This window comes from Gordionus sp. m RMFG-2023, chromosome 3 (genome assembly GCF_954871325.1).
Source record: "Gordionus sp. m RMFG-2023 chromosome 3, tfGorSpeb1-WG-v2, whole genome shotgun sequence".
Lineage (NCBI taxonomy): Eukaryota > Metazoa > Nematomorpha > Gordioida > Chordodea > Parachordodidae > Gordionus > Gordionus sp. m RMFG-2023.
The window spans coordinates 35,696,847-35,719,152 of NC_088777.1; the positions used below are offsets into that span (position 1 = coordinate 35,696,847).

The 22,306-nt window shown below is 26.0% G+C and overlaps 1 protein-coding gene across 2 annotated transcripts; it reads left to right on the forward strand.

Moving 5' to 3' along the window:
• The first annotated feature begins 11,641 nt into the window (after positions 1 to 11,641).
• On the forward strand, positions 11,642 to 19,578 carry LOC135926341 (acyl carrier protein, mitochondrial-like). Of its 2 annotated transcripts, none has more exons than XM_065462183.1 (5): positions 11,642 to 11,770; positions 11,820 to 11,951; positions 11,994 to 12,119; positions 14,986 to 15,073; positions 19,377 to 19,578. In XM_065462183.1, the coding sequence occupies exons 1-5, from the start codon at positions 11,660 to 11,662 to the stop codon at positions 19,466 to 19,468; spliced, it is 549 nt and encodes a 182-aa protein (XP_065318255.1). In that variant the 5' UTR covers positions 11,642 to 11,659; the 3' UTR covers positions 19,469 to 19,578. The 2 variants fall into 2 exon arrangements, with proteins under 2 accessions (XP_065318255.1, XP_065318254.1); XM_065462182.1 differs by having other exon boundaries at positions 11,654 to 11,770; positions 11,811 to 11,951.
• The last annotated feature ends 2,728 nt before the right edge of the window (positions 19,579 to 22,306 follow it).

Consider the following 22,306-nt stretch of genomic DNA (forward strand, 5'->3'; position numbering starts at 1 on the left):
ATCATATTCCCTTCCCCCATTGTATTAACTAAATACTGTAGAACAACTTCCCCGCACTAATTATAATTATTTTTTACATTGTAAATTTAAAATTGTTTGTTTTTTTATAAAATCTTATTTATACATTAGCATAAAATATATTTTTTTACATTGTAAAATTACAATTTTTTTATAAATATTTATCTTGTTTACATTCTTTTGTATTTAAAAAAGATCGTTGGTTATTATTTTTAAACAAAATTAATATATTATAATAAATCAATATGTTATTTTAATAATAAAGATAGTATTTAAGAAATTTTGTGTCGTACTCGTACTATAATTACCTATTTTGAAAAATAGTTGCGTATTTTATTTTGGGTTACCTATTTTATGAAAAAGAGTTTTATATTTTATTTTGAAAAATAGTTGGCTATTTTATTTTGAAAAATAGTTGGCTATTTTATTTTGAAAAATAGTTGGATATTTTATTTTGAAAAATAATTACCTATTTTATTTTGGGAAATAGATTCGATTTTATATTTAAAAATAATAAGCGGATAACTAAGTCAATTCTAAATCCCGGCCGCAGGCCGTGCCTTTGCGGGCCTTTTTTTTAGCAATTTTCATATTTCTCCCACAATTTTTATATTACTTCCACAAAATACCGAATTTCTCCCACAATTTGAAAATTTTGACCTGGCAACCTTGCGTACGCTACTGATTATGACTGATTTATATTTAATTTATTAAGTTATTTTATTAAGTTATATTGGAATTTTATAATAACTTCTTCTTTTTTTTTACTTGGATTTAGAATATTTTATAAATCATCATTGGTTTTACATATAGAATTCATAACCTATTGTCTAACTATTATATTGGTTCTTGTAAGTTCATATTGTCATTGGTTCATATACCCAATTTTAAAAATCAATTCCATTTATAACAACTCCATTATCCATGATAGCTTCGTCTAGTTTGATATCTAGTTTAACAATTCTCCTCATTGTTGATTTATCCATTTGATCTAAATTATATTTTGTAGAAAAAAAAAACATAAAATGATATATTATAAAAAACGCGGAATTAAAAATAAATGATATATTATGAAATCTATTGAGAAACGTAAAACGCTATTATCTAAAACGCAATATATATAATATATAATATAAAATAAAAATAAAACGCGAACAATCCTTCATTTTATTTCGATTATTCAATATTTGACTAATTTATTCTACTTCAATTATTCTTAATCAAATTCGATATTCATTAAATTAATCCTATTTCGATTATTCGACGATTCTTATTTTATTACGACGTTATTCAATAATACATATATTCTAAAATTATTCAAAATCTTCGCATATATATTTAATAATAAACAATGATAATAATTAACAGAAGGATGACAAAGTCAAATCATATACTAAACTGTTTTTTCAAAAATTTGGAGGGAATAAGATAAGATAAGAAAGTTTACGAACAAAAATCAACTAATACTAGATATGACAATAACCAAGATGATGAGAACAACAGATATAATAATAATTACTAACATCAATTTAGACAACCATGGCAGACTCGACCATATTATGGCAACCAAAGATTTAACAATCAAAATAACCAGGGTTGGCAAGTGGGTCAATTGACCAGTCAAATTCAGTCAATTGACCGGTCAATTGACCGGAGGAGTATTTGACCTGTCAAATACGGTCAAATACTCTAAAAAATTTAAAGGAAAAATAAATTAAAAATGTTTAAAAAAGGGAAAAAAGATGTAAATACATGTGATCACAATGTTTGCTTATTTTTCGGGTCCACAATATCAAGAGGAAAACTCACTAGTAGTGAAATTAATGAAGTATGTGATATAATTCAAGAATTAGCTATTTTACAAGGTAGTGATGACCAAAATATTTTAAGTGATATAATTAATTTCAGAAGCAAAAACAGCATGTTTAATATAGCAAAATATGTGGAAAGTAGTAATTTCCAGAAACAATCAATTCCGACCTCAAGTTAATAGATTAAACTTTGTCTACCCTGCCCATTAAGAGACTAACAATTCCTAGTTCTACTTCTTCTTTATAAAGAAATAGGTCGATTTGGGTTAATATTCTTATGAAAATAGAAATCGATTTAAGATCTAAGATATCAGGAAAATTGTTTAAAAAATATTAAAGAAAATGATAATATTGAATATGAATCAGAACAAGACTCTGATACAGATAGCTACACGTTAGTTATTGAATGAATTTAAAAAATTAATATTATAGATTCATTTTACTATTATATTCAAAATAAAGTTAATATTAACTTAAAAAAAATATATTTGAATTTGACCACATTTGACCATAATTGACCATATTTGGCCTGTCAAATATTGGTCAATTGACCGAAACGTATTTGACCGGTCAAATGCACAACCCTGAAAATAACTATTATTTTTCAAGACGAAACTATGACAGATTTTATAATCAACAAGTCTTTCAATTTTTTAACTTCCAAGACTTCTACCCCCTTTTTAGCCATCATATAAATATTTCAAAAGTTAGACGTTTTGCCAAAAACCTGACTCGAATTCAAATGGTAGGATTCAAAAATATCCTCGAGATCATCCCTAACAAATGTCATTTCAGCTATTCCCTTTGGCATAACATTTGATTTAAAAATTTAATAGACTCGTTATAATCTTTTATTGATAAACGAAGTGCAGTATAAAACAAACTGGCTTTAAAGTTAAAATAATATTTAATATTTAATAACGAAATAATATATAATATTTAATAACGAAATAATATATAATATTTAATAACGAAATAATATATAATATTTAATAACGAAATAATATATAATATTTAATAATGAAATTATAAATATATATTTCTCCTTTTGAATTGTAATGTTTAATTTAGAACTTTAAATTAAACTCTTTCATAAAATCTAGCGCCTTTGAAAAAATATTCAAAAATTCAGTTCCATTATATAATAAAATTTAAAAATGATATAAGACAATTACTTGAATTATATTTCTCAGCTTAATCAGACAATATTTCGCTATTTATTTGATTCATTGCAAACTTAATCGTTGACATGGTTTGCAAATTTATACAAGCCAAGTTTATAATCAATAATATTTTATCTAAAATACAAAATGGTTAAATAAAATAAAAAAACCATTCTAAATAACTATATCACTACTCATGGAAATGTAATAGGATCTTCAGAATCCTGTAAATTTGTCAAAGCCGTTCTCAAGGCATTATGTAGAAAAGTATAAATATATAAACTGAACATTTAAAATCAAAACAAATAAGATAAAAATGCTGAGTGGTATTTCTAGATGCCTAAAATCATTGCGATTTTGTCGGTATATCATTCTGACATGCTTCGAAAACTGCATGATTTTATTTTCATTCAAATATGCATGAATATCGTTTAAGATCCATATATTTCTTAGTACCCATGAGATAATTTAACAGTCATTAATTTCAATCGATGCTAAGGCAATAGCATCAACTAAAATTCACTTTTGGGCCTCAGTTTTAATCAAAGCTTGTACTCCGCTGATCCTTCCCCTCATGTTTGAAGTATCATCACTTTTTCAGACAAGGAATCCAAAATGTAAACTCATGTAATTAAGTTATTATTATATTATATATTTTAATATCAACACCAGTAGTGTTACCATATAATATGATATCAATAAGACTTTTAACTTATTTTGGCGTTTCTCTAATGCATTTGATTTAGAAACATCATATGTACCATCGGCGATAATTAAATTTTTTATAATTAAAAGTATAATTATATTATACAATTGAAGAGATTGGAATATAGTTTGAATATTCCCTTTTGTTTTATCTCTTCTTTTTTTTCTATATTATTTTTCATACATTATTTGTAAGCAGGTTTATAATTTGCAATAATTTTATAAGACCTATCATATTGGCCTTGATTCTTCCCTAGAAGGCGTGGACGATTATTATTATTATTAAACGATTATTATTAATATTTTTTTGCGGTATTAGATATTTTAATATCGAATTTATTTAATGGATAACTCTTGCATAATAAGCCAGCCTATACAATAATATCGCGATTAATATTATCCCATTTATCTAAGTCCTAATAAATAAAATAAAAATTAAAAGAAATTTGTAAAAATTTTCAAAAATGTACTTCCATAAGGATGGGGATACAATATATGCCTTATAAATCAATTCTTCAAAATTATGTACCCCTGTAACTAATTTAAGGAAAAGTTGATTTATGACCCCCTCCCTCCTACCCTCCGTTGTAAGGACCACTGAGTTGGACTGATTCATACGTGTCATACATAAAACCAATTGAATTTATATAAGTAAATTTTATGCATAACATGAATTAATAAAATAAAATAAAAATAATTGCTTATATAAAAGGATGAAAAACCCATTAGTAGGTTAAAAATAAATAAATAAGAAACGCAACAATGTTTTTTTAAATGATCTTTTATTCCAATCCTTTGGTATAAATTTTTTTATTATTGCAATTAGAGGTATACAAATGATGGGGTTTTAGCCCATAGGCAGCCCGCCTGCCCCATTTAACTCGCCAGCCCAAACTGCCCATAGCTTTTATAAAAATATGCCCGCCCCACCCATTAATAGAAAAATTTACCCACTTGTCGGCCTGCCCGCCTATTAATAAAATATTTTACCACCCCCACCCCACCCCATATTAAAAGTTTTTAATCCACGCGCACCAATATAAAATTTAAAAATACCCATTCTTTCAGTTTTTAAGCATTATAAAAAATTATTCAGTTTCAGTGCTACACCCCTACAAAAAAGTTTTATAATTTAAAAAATTACTATATTAAGCATGAAAAAATTTAAAATACGGATATGAAATTTATCTGATCAAAAGAAATAATTATGAAAAAAATAAAAAATTAATATTTATATATTTGTATTATGCAAAAATAATAATTAATCCCCATATTTTTTGGATTCAAACATGTTCTTCTTTGCTCTCTAAACATTTTAGCAGTGCTCAGTTACTGAAACTAATAATATTTTTATAGCTAATCTTGACAGCTTTGTCGAATCTTTTTTTCAGTCGGTTCCACCAAAGTATGATATCTGTTTGAAGAATATCCTCTTCCTCAAGTAAGCTCTTTAAATAAAAAGTGAAACCTATAATAATAAATAATAAGGGTAGTTTAATAAATAATCTTGCGGAATTATACAAAACAAACTCGTTACTTTAAGATTTAAATATTTTGTCAATAAATTAAGTACGGTACTATCCTATGTAACAGCACCCTCCCATCTGTTGTGGTTTAATATTGACGTGGTTGGTATGTATTTTAAATAGAAAATTTATAATTTAATACCCTTTAATTGAATTATCTTTGCTTATGGAGAAAATATGTTTTTATCTACATCGATTTTACATTCATCCATGCAAATTAAATCGAACATCTTTCGATATATTTGTTTACTAAAAGTTGAAAAGTTTTTAATCACCCCACCTAGTGTTGTTAAAAAGTCGAGTTCATTCGACTCTGACTCAGAGTCTCGAGTCGTTAGTCGAATATGTCGACTAACTCAAACTCAAGTCGTGAACTCGAGTTATGAACTCAAGTCGTGAACTCGAGTTATGAACTCAAGTCGACTCGAGTTATGAACTTGAGTCGTCAACTTGAGTCGATTAGAGGACGAATATTATTTATTATTATTAATTAAGATATTTTTTGTATTTTACATTTTTTTACTCTAGACTTTCATGAGTCGTGAATACAAATTATATAGTTGAATCGACTAGAGGACGAATAGTTCTATGAACTTGAGTCGTTAATTTGAGTTGACTAGAGTGCTAATATTTCAAATTAGTTATTATTATCTAAGATATTTGTTCTGTCATTTACATTTTTTTACTTTAGACATCCAATTTGAGTCGTGAATACAAATTATATTGTTGAGGACGAATAGTTCAATGAACTTGAGTCGTCAATTTGAGTCGACTAGAGTGCTAATATTTCATATTAGTTATTATTATTTAAGATATTTGTTCTGTTATTTACATTTTTTTACTTTAGACATCCAATTTGAGTCGTGAATACAAATTATATTGTTGAGTCGATTAGAGGACGAATAGTTTTATGAACTTGAGTCGACTTAAGGACGGAGATTTTAAATTAGTTATTAATTTTTAAAACATTTTTCTTTAACTTTAGACTTCCAACTTGAGTCGTTATACGAGTTATATACTTAAGTCAACTAGAAAACGAATAGTTGTGTCGTTTTTCGACTCAGACTCAAGCGGGTCATTTTTTACGACTTCAACCCAAAGTTGTGGTCGTTTTATTGGATCCGATCCAAAATATGGGTCGTTTTTTAAAGGAAGATCTAAGGTTTAGGTTTCTTTTTTTCATCTCACCCATTATCCTGATCATTTTTTTCGACCAAGACTTCTAGGGTTGACTCCAATATATATAATAATAACATTTAGTAGATACTAAAATTATGGGAGGGTAAGTTATATATATCTTCTTTTAATTATAATGCTCTGACTTACTATTATTAATGCACTGGCATTTGTCATCGTTAAATTTTTAAGTGATTATATACCATAAAAAAGTGACAATTGTCATAATCGTTATTTTTGAATTTTGGCAAATGGGTAAAAATATGTTAAATTAAAATTTCAGTGAAGGTGTATCATAAAAAATGACAATTGTCAAAATTATTTTTGAATTTTTTTAAAGCAAATGGGTAAAAATAGATATTGTAAACATGTTAAATTAAAATTTCAGTAAATATGTACCGTAGAAAGATGACAATTGATTTTAAAAAGTGCGAGTGGACCTGTTAAAAAATTTAAATGAGGCATTTTGATGAAATAAATAGTAAAGGTTTCTGAAAATGCCTTGGAAAAACTGGCACAATTCGCAAATAAATTGAGCGCTAAATTACATAACGAATTGTGTTCATTTACCAGTATATTCAAAGATTTAATAGCAGAATTAAATGAAATGGATTTATATACATGTTAAAGGTTCAAAAATTTATTATTTTGTATAAATTTTTTTCAGGACGTATTTATATTATAGTGGCTGTTTCAACCGATTTCAAAAACGGCGAAACCAAATTTTTAGCCGAATATCCAAGCCTCGTGATTATATGCTATTTATATATATCTAGTCATTATAAAAGAATTTCGGTGGATAAAATTATATTTATTTTATTTAGAAAGTATATTTGATATTTATTTACAGATTATTAATATATTAGTAATTGTTATTTTTCTAGTCATTAATCCTAATAAATAAATTTACAAAATTTTAGATGCTCAATATTTATTTAAGGAGCCCCCCCCCCACCCCCCACAATACTCCCAAGCAAATTCCTGGCTAAGCTCCTGATGTCTACTAATATGATCAAAAATGGCATGATAAATATGAATATTTTGAATGTTAAGACCCACCAAAAGTATGTTAAATTATTCTTATGAATATACAAATAAATGCTATACATTTACCATAAATTTAGTCACAAGTAAAATTAGATTCTATTTATAAATAACAGAAACTTTTTTTTAAAAAAAGTTCCAGGCCTGGACGAATATTGTAAATCGCCATTATTATATATAAAAGATAAATAGATATATTTAAAAATTGGATATCATAGAATAATATATCACAAAGATCCGTAAAATGCCGAATTGATATATTATAATATTTTTTTAAAACCCAAAACAAAAAAAATTTATACACCAGGCCGAAAATCTTATTTTATAGAAATCCGGACCGAAAAATATTTTATCAGAAAAATCCGGGCCGAGCTTGAAAATATAAAACCCGGACCAGGCCGACATTTTTTTAAGCCCTACATATGATACCTCTGCAGGTTTCTGATAAATAATGTATTGATTCTTATTATGCGTTTCCTCGAGGGACAAGAAATCAAAACATCGAAAGACATTTTCTTAAAAAGGGGCGTTTATATTAAAAAATTATTCTTATTGATTGAATATGTGATAAAACATATAAATTTATTATTAAAAAAGGGGTTTAATTTATAAATCAAAAAAAGAAGCTTGAAATGAAATTAATTGACTTTTATTTAAATTTATTATCAATTTTTTTTAATTCAAAAATCGGTGATAAAATTTGATATATCACATAAAATTCATTATCGGGGGGGGGGGGGGCATAGGGTAGGAATGAGGAATAATATCTTATATTTAGAAGCTTCTTTGTCAATATTTTTGTTTTCAAATTCTTAAAATGATTTATAATAAATAGTGTTATATTTGTACAATAACAAATCATATTATTACTGAATATGTGCAATTTTAATATATGATTTATTTACTATTCTTTTTTTATTAAAAAATATAAATCGTTTGAACATATCAAAAATTTATTTATAAATAGATAGATTTATTTTGGGAGAAAGAAACAAGGGGAGGGATTGGTTATTATTGAAGTGTGGGGGGTAATAATTTTTAATTATTTATTCTTATATTTTATTAATAATTTTTTTTATTGCACAATCATATTTAAAATTATTTTAAATGAAAACATATTTGAAAACCTATTTTTTTTTTATTTCACATCTTTTCATACTAAAATGTCGTACCTAGATAGTGATGAAGATAACAGAAACCCTCTGCTAAATAACATGGACTTTGACTCGGAAGTAGAATTATGTAATAATTTTTTGTAATTATAAATGTGATTAGAATGACCTTGCATACAAAACCAAGATCTTCTGGATGATCAAGATCAAGACATCAATATGAGTCAGATATCAGTAATATCTGATTCATCAGTTAATACATCGATAGATAGTACTTCTTTTGATACAAAGAGCATGTTTGAATTAAGCCCCAACAAAAATCGCCGAATGTGTAAAATGTGTAATAGATATTTTAGCGTTCACACTTCAACAAGTATTATAACAAATAAAAGTATGAGCTATATTAATTTTTATAGCTAATTTAAAAAATCACGTTAGAACAGATCAACCAGATTTAATTGGAAATGGAGAGAGCGAAGATATACCCAAAAACCTAGTTGGCATTCGTAGATTATTACCTAAGGAAAACGAATGCCTTAACAAATTAATTTTGAAATTTATTATAAAAAACAACATTCCTTTCAAAGCTATGGATAGTAAGGAGTTCCGAAATATATTTTCCTTCATATTCAAGAATGAAAAAATCTGGACAAGACAGACAGCTTGGAAGTACATTGAAAAAATGTATAAAATTTCAAAATTACAACTCATAAAAAATTTAAAGAATATTAAAAGTAAATTGGCTATCACGACTGATATGTGGACCTCCATTAACTCATCGTCTTTTTGTGTAATTACATGCCACTATATCGATAAAAAGTGGAAATAGGAAAGTTGTCTTTTAGATTTAATTCAGCTACCATACCTTCATAGTGAGGAGATATCACAATATTTGTTAGAATCTCTCGATGAATTTGAGATTCGGGACAAGATAACGCTGCTGAAAAAATGATTGCACTTTATCATGAAAAATATAAAACAAGCTTATACAGCCACCGATGTTTAGCCCATATTATAAATTTGATAGTTAAAGAGGGGATTTCAGCCTTAGATAAAAAACTAAATAAAAGAACTAATCTTGTAAAGAAGTTACATTCTTCACCAAAACTTTTACAAAAGTACTTGGAGCTCTCAGGAGGGACGAGGATTCCTTTAGATGTAGTAACTAGATGGAACTCTAAATATTTATGATATCAACAGTAAACAAAGTAAGTTAAACATATTTTTTCATAATGTCTATTATGTTCAACCTTTTTGAGATATAACATTGCATTGTCTAATAATATATTTAATTTATATAGAATTTAGATGCAATTAAAGAGCTAGGAAAAAAATGTATGACAGAGCCTTTCGACATAAGCGTTAGGGAGGCAAAATCTTTAAAGGAAGTTGAAAATTTTTTAAAGCCTTTTTATAAAATAACACTCGAAATATCGTCAGATACCACTACAATTGGAACCGCTGTTTTATTTATAGCAAAGATGGACAAAATTTTATGGGAAGCTTCCAAAAATCATCCAGATGATGATATTAAAAATGCGGCAAGTAAAATGCAAATAAAATGTGAAACGTATAAAAACTATCAGAGCACATTCAGCAATTATGTATCTACCATGTTAGATCCGAAAACTAAGATGAAATATATGCCTCATTTTGTAGCAAAGCAGGATTATAATTAAAAATTCAATTTATTATATAAAACCTACGGGTGGCCACAAAAATAAAAATTGTGTGACTTCTCTCTAGATGTTTGGAAACAGCCTTATTCGGTGTGTATGCATCACGAATTGAGAAAGTAATTATAAATATTTGTTTATATTAATTTATAATTTTAGAGAAGCTTGTGAATTTCCAGATCTCATTAGAGATGAAATTAATGAATATGTCAAAGAACCGGTTGCACCAGCGTCAACTAATATTGATTAGTGGGCGAAAAACAGCGATTTTTACCCAACCTTATCGCTGATAGCTAAGGATTACCTTGCTTAACAAACGTCAGGCGTTCCAAGCGAAAGAGCATTCAGCAAGGCCGTTGATTTTTTGACCAAGAAGCGAAACAGGATGTCAATGACTTTGTATATTTAAATAATTCGGGCCGGGCCGGGTCGGCAAAACTTTTTCAAAAACATTTCGGGTTCGGGCCGAGCCGGCAAAACTTTTTAAAAAAAATTCCAGGCCGGGCCGGGCTTGAATTAGGCCCGATGCAGATCACTATCAAGTATATTATATTTCGTATAACGACTCAAGTTGGAAATCTAAAGTTAAAAATAAAAAAATGTTTTATAAATAATAACTAATTTAAAATCTTCATCCTTTAGTATACTCAAGTTCCTAGAACTATTCGTACACTAGTCGAAGCCTCAAGTTCATAAAACTATTCGTCCTCTAGTCGATGACTCAAGTTCATAGAACTTATCGTCCTCTAGTCGACGCCTCAAGTTCATAAAACTATTCGTCTTCTAGTCGTTGACTCAAGTTCATAGAACTATTCGTCCTCTAGACTCCAGTTTATAGAACTATTCGTCCTCTAGTAGACAAGTTTATAAAACTATTCGTCCTCTAGTCGACTAAGTTGATAAAACTATTCGTCCTCTAAAACTATTCGTCCTCTAGTCGACTCAAGTTGATAGACTTGAGTTCACAACTCGAGTTAGTTTTGGTCCAGTTTTCGGCTAACGACTAGACTTAGTCGATTAACAACACTAAACCCACCTATAAATTTTTATTTAAACCTTTTCACCTGCTCCTACTTTTAATTTGTTAACCCGATCACCCACCCTCCTATTCTTAAATTGGCAGAGTTAGTAAATTAATTAGCTAATAAAAAAATCAGAATAATTTATTGTTTTACTATTTCAGATTTCTGAATTGTAAATTATAAAATAAATAACCAAATAAAAAAATAAAAAATATTTTTAAATAAACATTTTTTAAAAAACAAAATTTTATTTATAAAGAATTAAAAAAAATAAAATTTTATTTATAAATTGAAAAAACAGATTTTTTTTCTTTTATAGATATGTTATTCCAGTATAGCTATCTGATTGATGACTGTCATTCGATCCTTTTTAGAAACATCCATTTCATATATAAACATAAAAACCATGCGATTATCATTATTTAAAAATTATAATTCTTTTTATGCAATAATATTTAAACCAATACTAAATAAACCTATTATCTATAAGAGCTTAAATACATTATTTATAACAAAGGTTAAAATATATTTTAAATTGAATTATTGTTTATATAAAGATTTTACAGACTCAATCTTCACCATTATATGGATTTTATAGTTCAAAAAAATTATGTACTCAAAATATTAATAAAATAAAAAATACAGAAGAGAGAGTTATGAAAGTTTTACAACTTTATCTCGGGAAAGATTCACCTAAAGTTTGAAGATATAATTAGATATTATATTGTCATTTTAAATAGATCAGTCAATTTAACTTTCACATTTTTAAAAGAAAATATTCCAGTAAGCCACCAATGTCCTTAGCTCTAATTGAGAAAAGAGTGTTGTTAGTTTTAAAACTATTTGATAAAATTAATCCTGATAAGGTTAAACTAAGTTTTATATCAAAATTTTGGGGTGCTTTAATTATATTCTAAAACTTTTTATATATAATTAATCTCTACTCTATATATATTTCGTATATGTAAATACTTTAATAACCAATACAACTGGCTTATATATATCCTTCCTATTTCCTTTTACTTTTAAAAATTTATTGGAGAATTAACTTTATTATGAATAATAATCATCAGGGCTTTGCTGATCCACAAATTTTTCTTACATCTGATCTGATATTATTATAAAGCTGATCAAATATTAGATTGATATATCTTTTAACCAATGTCATAAAAAATTCAATATTTAATATTCAAAAAGATAAACTAACTTTCATGAATGATTAGTCATATTATATTTTTTTTATTCTCCAAAAGTTATTTATCCCATTTAAAATATGGGCAATGTTTATGGCTAAATGTAGTACTGTTAAACTACCTATTTATGTGATTTAAAAAAAGTGGCTCAATTTAACTGATTTTTTTAAAAAGACTTAATTTAGCCAAATTTTTAAAATGGTGAAATCAAGATTTTAGCCAAAATATTATCCAATCTTCAAAATTTTGCCAATGGATGTCTAAATCATTCTTCCATTGGTAATTTACTTTTGCTAAAATCTTGATTTAGCCATTTTAAAAATTGGCTAACACCATTTTACAACAATAGCTGAATATGATTAATCAGATATTTCAAAATACTTCTCTTGATACAGACAATATAAGAAAACGTAATAGAAAATTTCTAGCTACTTTAACTTTTAAAACAATTAATTTTGGTTCATTTTACTAATTGATTATTTTTATGAAATTATATATAACATTATATAAAACAATCATAAAATAACCTGACACCATAATAATATCAGTTTTGAAAATATTGACTTGATCCAATAAATGTGAAATATTGGTTCCAATTCTATATTTGATATTGGCACAGCCCTAATACAGTGTTGACCAGATTTGATGGAAAACATTTTCATATTTTTTTAAATTAATTTTATTTATATATAAATTAAAAAATATGGAAATATTTTGAATTAAATCTGCACAACACTATAGATGACTATAATTTTTATTAATATTGTGAGGCATTTTTATGACTTAAATTAATAATCAACAAATATTTTTTTTAAAAAGAAGAATAAGTATATCTTATAATATAAATATAATTTTTTTATCCACTGATATAGCATAAAAGGTTATATTGGTGCCTCTCTGATTGGAATCCAGGAAAAAAAACCCCAGATTTTTTAAAATTCATATTTATAGAATTTACTTAAGACCTAATAATATAGGTATATTTTTATTTGGATTATAATAGATATACTCATATTTATAAGGTATAGACAAATTAGTATTTTATAAAAAAAATATTATAAAAATATAATTTATTAATATGCTAATTTTTTTAGGCCCTAATTCATTATTTAAAGATTACTCATATACCTTCCATAAAAAATGCATAAACAAGATAAAATATATTCAAATTGGTACTGGGGATAAATACCCCAGTAAAATAACCCATGTATTTTTTATTTTCATAAAAATTATTTGCTATAGTAAAATATCCATCCTTAATTATGATATTAAGTAGACTTAATTTGACAAAATTTATTTTATTGGTAAATCATGATTATGTATATACAAATTTAATAATTTAGAATAATAATTATATGGGTTGACATCGAATATTGAAGAAAATCGCTATTATAAAATCTGAAAGGCTTCACACCCCATCACAGTATTCCTTGCAAAGTTTCTTTAACCAAATCTGGGTATTATTACTCTGCGATTTCGTTTTCGGTGTCCAACTAACTACACTCCATCTTTCAAGTTTGGTTTCATCGTTAGCCACCTCACATTTTATTTTTATAATCAATTCCAAGATTGATGGGTGTTTATTCCTTACCAAATTAGAAAAACGATGATTTCGATCTTCTCATCGTTCTTCGTTGGATAGAGTGCTCTGATTCACGTTTCAAGTTTCTATAGAAAATCGAAGTTCAATTTGACGTGTCTGGGATTGAGAATTGTTTCTTGTGCCCTCCATTGATATAATCTTTATCAAAATAATCAAGAATAACCTTACCATCGGATTAACTAATCTCAGGAATGTCATTGCATTGGTCATCATATTACATAAAGGAAATGCTAAACCTTTTATCATGCCACAAAAGAAGCTTAATTGGCTTTCCTTACCTAGCTTCTGAATTTTTCTATGGGTACTTTGACACAAATGGTAAAAGCATCCTCATAATTTTTTTTCCATGGGGTTTTTTTGGTGGTTTTTATCCAAGGGGTTCTTTTAAGGTTTTTTTCCTATTCCCTTCTGTTTGATATAATTAACCTTTATATCAGAGACCTGCAGAGATACTATTTGTATGGCCGATCCAGATTTTTATAAAAAAATTATTATTGGCCTAGCCTTAATTTTTATAGCTAATAGATTTACAAAATATATGGCCTGACCTTTAAAAAATTTTTATGCCTGGCCAGGTATTTAAAAAAACTTTTTTTAAGCCCGGCTTGGTTATATTTAAAATTATTACTGCTTGTATATACAATTAATACTTATAGATATTTATTTTTATACAAACTGATTTTTTATTAACAATGATAATTTTTTTAGAAATAAAAATGTGTTTTTTTAGTTTTATATAAATTATTAGTTATAAATTAAATTTATAAATAATATTATCTTGTACCTACCTTTATAAATAATTTTATTCTCTAATAATTGTCATAAAAATAATTTAAAATATATGATTATGATGGGAGTTTTTAGGGTTACTACAAATTAATTTAACTTTTATATTTTAATATTTATATATAAATTTTTTATATTTTATTAAATAAGATCACATTGGAATCAAATTTTATAACTGATTTGGGATTGGATAGCCTTGACTTGGTTGAAGTTGTTATGGCAATGGAAGATGAATTTTGTATAGTTTTTATTTCATTAATTTAAATGATACATTATGGAAAGTTTTGGAGTGAAGGAAAATATTAAAGAAATATAAAATGAAATTTATAATGGGGCTATGCCAATATTAAATATCAGATCAGCTCAGACCAATATTGACTGTTTTAAAAAACTGGATCAGGCTGATATTTAAAAAACTGATCCACTATTATAATTGTTTTTGGTTATATTATAATTAAATATATAATTGTAAAATATTTTTTATTTTATACAATATCAGCAAATTGCTTACCAACATTTAATCTCAACTATCAATCCATACCTCAAAAACTATAGATTAAAAAAAAACTATCATATAATATTTTAAAGCACTATCTTAAGAGTCAGTCACCTGATACTGAAAAAAAGAATCAAATATAAAAAATTTCATACTTATCTAGCTGCCCTTTTATACAGATAGCAATATTATATTGCTTTCTCCAGCTATTATCATACTATATTTTTTTAGCTGTTTACTTTCGAAAAAAATATATATAAATTGAGGTCAGGTCTATCCTTCCTAATACAAATGTTAAAAAGGACCAGTTTTCCGTGAATTTCAGACGATCTTGGCCACTAGCTTTTATGTTACTTCAAATTCATATGAATAATCCATATAAAAATTAATATAAGTTAAGAGTAATTCAAAAGTTCCCTGAACATGCCTTAAATCAATAGTGTGGTACTCTATATTTGCTGGAATATTTTTTTGGTCAAATTAGATTTTTAGTATTTCAAAGTCGCCCTCAGTAAATGATTTAAAATTTATAGATTCCGAATTTACCATGGATTCCATATCCGAATATGACATATATATTCGCTTTGCTTAAATATAATTTCGTTTATTATATTATATATTAAATTATATAAAATTTAGAGCTGTGCGATCCACAAATTTTTCGATATTACTACAAAACCGATCCTACAACCGATACCGACCCGGTATTCAAATTGATAATATTTGCTATAATATTATAACACAGGTTGTCAATTAAGAAACTATAGAATTAATATATAACAACAAAACAAAATTACTTAATTTTATTTTAAAATGTGAAAGCTAATAATTTAAAGATTATATCATTGATCTTTCTTTTTAAACATTTACAATATCACTATTTATAATAATTTTAACAAATAAAATTTGCATACTCTTTCAATTACAAATAACGACATCCCCCAATCCAATAAATCAAAGTAGTAATTCTCCATCATCAATTCAACACAGGATATGAATGGCTTGAGGCTATCCTAGCTCCAACCTTGGTTTGCCTCTTTCCAACGAAGAACTTCTGATAGGAATAGGTTTTCGTTTAGGCTGCGATATCGTCACACCCTCATCTTGCAAAAAGTGTCAGCTCCCTATCGACAGTCTAGGTCATCACCCTCTTCACTGCCGTTTCTCTAAAGGCCGTCATCCACGCCACCAAGCAATAAATTTAATTATTGCTCAAAATCTCCGTTCAGCTAATATTCCGTCAACTTTGGAACCTGTAGGTCTTAATCTCAGGGACAATATTAGGCCTGACAGAATGACTTATCCCATGGAGCAGAGGAATCCCGATAGCCAGGGATTATACATGCGTTGATCGCTTTGTACCATCCTTTTGCTCTAATTCCTTAGTTAGAGCGCAAATTAGAAAGATCAATAAATACATTACCATGCCCAATTTACTCTAACCCCGATTGTTTCTTACACAATCGGTGATTTAGACCTAGAGCATTGGATTTTTTCAAGACACTCGGCCAAAAGATGCGCTTAATTTCGGGTGACCCTCAGGAAGGTTTTTACTTACGCCAACGAATCTCAATGGAAATTTGTGGGTCTCATAGTATATCAATCCATGGTGCCATATCCTAGTTGCACCTCCTCATGTTCCTTTTAAAAAAAAATACATTACAGTATTTTATTACCTTTTTTTAAATATTTTTATATAGCTTATACTTTTTATTGTAAATTGTATACGTTTTTAAATCGAAATTTTATTCAAATTATAAATATATATATTTGAAACATTTTAATAAAAAAAATTTTAATAAAAAAAAAATTACAATAATCAATTCAATACATTTTAAAAGTTTAGACAATTACGACATTTGCTACCTATTTTTAAATCAATGTCATAAAAAAGAATATTTTCTATTCAAAAAAAGCCAACTAGCTATCACTAATTATTAAGTGTATTTGGTTTTAAATCACAAGAAGTTGATCACGTGATTCGCTATATATTTTAAAATCTTTTTGTAACAAAGTATAATATCAAATTTATAGCTACTCTATCTTTTAAAATAATTCGATTTTTTTAAATATTATAAATAAATTGAATTTTGATACTATCCATGAATTTACTATTATGTTTTATGCAAAGTTGTTAAACACTACGTTTAAAAATAGCGCGCTACTACTATCACTACCCATCAAAAAAAGTAGCCCCATATTAGATACTCTTTTAAAAGTAACTTTAGCGTTACTTTTTGTAAAAAAAATTTAGAAAATTAATGTAATTGTATAATAGATAATAGATAAAAATCAACATTTATAAATATTTAAATATAATTAATTTTTATTATAAAAAATTTATGTAAAAAGACTATAATTTATGTAATAAAAATAACTATTTATGGTAATATTCATTTTGTTGCATTTTAATAATAAAATTATTTCTATACTATCATTACCAAGTTTAGAGCGACGATCAGAAAGTATAAGTTTCGCCTAACTAAATAATCTCTCAACACTATCACTTGAGGGCAAGGCTGCATTTAATTTTATATACTTATTTTTATTATAACAAAATTTAACAAGAATACGAGTATTTATAGATTTAAAAAACGCTTCTAGAAGATTTTTTATTATATTAGTATAATTTATTTCAAAATAATTATCAATGAAAGTCATTTTTGTGGTTGTAACTATAGGGCATCTTTGTTTTGTTTGAGACTATTGGATCATAAATTTTATTTGCAAATACATTTTATATCCTGGCATCCTATTATCCTTTTGAGGGCTAATGCTACAGATCTTCTTTAAGTCTTAGGGTCTAACCAATGGCCTGTGATCCCAAACAAGCTCTAAAAATATTAATATCAGATAAATTCATAAATAGTTTTTACCTTCTGTTATATGTCCAAATATCTGCCATGGTGCATATATAGGATATCTCTGACAACTTGCTATTGCAATATTATTAATCAATTTAGCTTGAATTGAATTCGTCTTTTTGGATGTAGTCTCCCCTATACTAAAATTATTACGATGTTTTTTATCTCATTAAAACTGTTGGCATGAATATTCTTATAAAATAAATATTATTAGAATTTAAAAATGACAATTACCTTTAAATGTTTTTTGAATTTATTGCTACTTGAGGATATATTTTTTTTACATTTTTAATCAAATATATTTGTAGCCACCTTTTGTTTTTCAAATTTTGGAAATGGAAAATGTGTATTATTGTTATCATGAACATTTTTTTCCAGGATATCTTCCATTTCATTAACATCATCGTCTGATTCACTTACATCGATTTGGATATCCATTTGCGATGATATTTTAAATAATTTACCCCAGATGATATAGGTTTAAAATACAAATTGAAAATATAAATTTTAAAATTAAATAATAAATCATAAAAATTATGATATTATATTTAAATTTTCATGTTTATAGTTGCATTCATAATATTTTTAAAAAGTAGCAAAGTAGCGCCTCTAAAAAAATTTATATTTGGAAAAAAGCAGCGCGCTTTTAGCTATCGCTACCAAAAAAGATAGCATGCTACAGTAGCGCGTTACTTTAACAACTCTGGTTTTATGTATTAAAATTAGAAGATTTAATTATATATTAAACCATAATATAACCAATAACAATGAAAATATCATATCTGTTTTAGAAGATATTAGCCCGATCTGATATTTTTAAAAACATTAAATATCGGTCCATCCAATATTTAATATCGGCACCTACCTAATAAAATATAGATTTTGAATTAAAAGCACTTTTTTGAATCTTTCAAATAATCAACATTGGTATACTATGAAAAGAAATAAAAATTTCTTTTAAATTTTTATTACGCAACATGATCTTTTACTAAATTATATTGGAATTCATATTTATATTTTGTTAAAACCTAATCAAAGCCCTCGATGTATAGGGCCATTATCTTACCAAGATTGATTTTTTAATTCATTGTAAATATAGGTCAATCCATTATAAAATGATTAAGACTCATTTTTTATCATCATTATTTTTTATTTAGATTATATGCATTTTTAAATAACAGATTTTGAAATACCGGACCTTGATGCAGAAAGGTTCCAGACGCCTCGTGATATTATAAGATATGTTGCCGACAAAGAAGATGTTTACGAATAATAATATTAAATTAAATGAATTCAATTTCATTCATAGTTTTAAAATAATTATATATAAATTTATAATTCTGCAAGATGATCATATTTGTATTAATTGAACGCTAAAATGGCTTTAGTTTTGTTGTTTTTCCATATTATAAGGGAAAAAAAGTTTGACATAATTTTGTATATTTATTATTATTAGTAAGACACTAGAATTTACTAACGACCCTAATTTAATTTTAAATGTATTATATAAACTTAAATTAAATATATGGCTTATGTTTTAACAATTAGTTATAAGGAAAGACTTATTTTCTTTCAACTGGACTCTGATGTTTATTATGTTCATGCATAATTTATTCACTTTCGATGTAAGCCATGATCACGGGTAAAAAATACTTTGGCAGGAGATTTCACATTTATAGCTTAAGTTTAATGTTAATCCGATTGAGCCTATGAACAATGAATTATGCTATTATACAATCATAAAAATGTCTTGAATTACGGATTGGTTGACATTTCAATTTAATATTTCCGACATGCTGATACGAAAAAAAATAGCTGGGTACAAGGGCAGTGTGTTGAACCGAACCACGAAACCTTAATTATAGTGTATAAAAACTACTGACACTCTGCTTAAATAGGTTCATGACTGTTTTAAAATTATATTTATTTATAATATTTTTATTAAAATATATCTTTAATTCTAATTCAATTTAAAAAAATAAATAAATAGCACTAATTTATAATGTTAATTGTGTTACATGGTTTTCCATTCAAAAAAGAAAAAAGGTCTAATAAAAAAAAAGGTCTGATCATAAAAAAAGATTATCAAAATAGGAAAAGTCCCACAAGAAAAGGAGAATTTAACAAAAATAGTATTTTATTTTTTGTATATTTAAAAGAATAATTTTTTTGTTCAATAATCATAAGTCATTTTTTTAGCAATTTTTATTTTCTAATTGTTCTGATCTTTCCATTAATTATATATAATGTATCTTTTCTTAATTTCTTTTTCTCACTGTTAAATTTTAATATGCTACTACGGTAATAGGAAAATAACCCCTTGGGAATATTTTTATACACTCATATTTAAGTTTATTCTAGCAATAATTTATATTGAATTGGTATTTATACAATTGCAAGTTAATAATTTGTTAAAAATATTATGACCTCATCAACTTCTCCACCCCCACCTCCTCCTACTGTCACGAGCCTTGCTGGAGTTGGTGTGCCTCCTATGAATATGATGCACCATCCAAATTTACCCCCCAATATGATGGGTTATTTATATTTACTATTGATACTTAAAACGTTATGTATATATTCTAAATTATTAGAAGTAACTGCTTGCATAAATAGGCCAATCCAAACTGATTCTTTTAAAATACAAATTTATTTAAGCAGATAATCAATTTTTAGAAATACATCTGTATATAACTTGATTGTTTGTTAGCAGCCAGTATATAAAGAAATAGAAGCTTAATTCATTGCATATTTAAAAGATGAATATGAAATAAATTCGTGATTTATTATAATAGAAACAAATATACATTCACCCAATATACAATTTAATTCAGTTGAAACCATTAAAATGCAAATGGAAAATACTCGATTTTTTTGCATTTGATATTTTGAATATATGTGATAATTTTAATTTATTCATGATTTCTCACCTCATTGATATGCAACTACCTTTAGTTTTTAGCTTATTAAAAGTTTTAAAATGTATTTTTAATCAAAAGAATAAAAATTGTTTATAAATTAAAAACGCTATAATTGGTATTTAGACAATTGCAAGTTAATAATTTGTTAAAAATATTATTGTTCAGCAACTAGTTAAATGAACAGATATTAAAATGTATTATGTTTTAAAATGCATTTTTAATCCAAAGAATAAAATTTGTTTATAAATTAAAAACGCTATAATTGGTATTTAGAAAATTGCAAGTTAATAATTTGTTAAAAATATTATTGTTCAGCAACTAGCTAAATGAACACATATTAAAATGTATTATGATCATTATGTTTTAAAATGTATTTTTAATCAAAAGAATAAAAATTGTTTATCAATCATAAACGCTATAATTGGTATTTATTTATAAAATTAAACAATAATTTGGATCTTTATGCCGTATATAAAGACAAAAAAAAATTTAAATTTACAAAAATATTTTATTCATAAAATATATATTTTATAAAAAAATTTAATGGATCTTATTCATCCTGGAAAGCTCATATTTGAAGGTTATTCTTATACCATACATAAAAAATGCTCAAACAAGATTAGATGGCGTTGCTCAAAGTATTCTTTTAAATGCCGAGCAATACTTTTTTCAACACTCGATAATCAAGACCCGGTGTAATGTTTTAAAAATACTCCATTTTTTTATATACTCCAATATTAAGTGATATTGACGTTTATGACTGACGTGCATATATTAAATATTATATTTTTAGTGATATTGACGTTTATGACTGACATATAAATATTTTATATAATAAATTTAGTGATATTGGCATTTATAACTGACGTATGAATAATAAATATTATTTTTTCTATATCCTATGATATTTAAGGCAATTTTGCCTTATTCTCTTTAGAAATTATTAGATTTAATATTAAGTGTTAAAATTTATATATTTATTTAAGGTTTAATTCGAAAATATCAAAGATATACATATAAATCTTGCACTATCTATTATCACGTTACTGCTCAAAGTTAGAAACAATTTTCAGAATAATTTATTAAAATCCTTTATTTAATTTATAAATATAAAGATCAAAAAAATCAATTAATAATATATGCGATATAAATAATATATGCGATATAAATATTAATTAAAATTAATTATG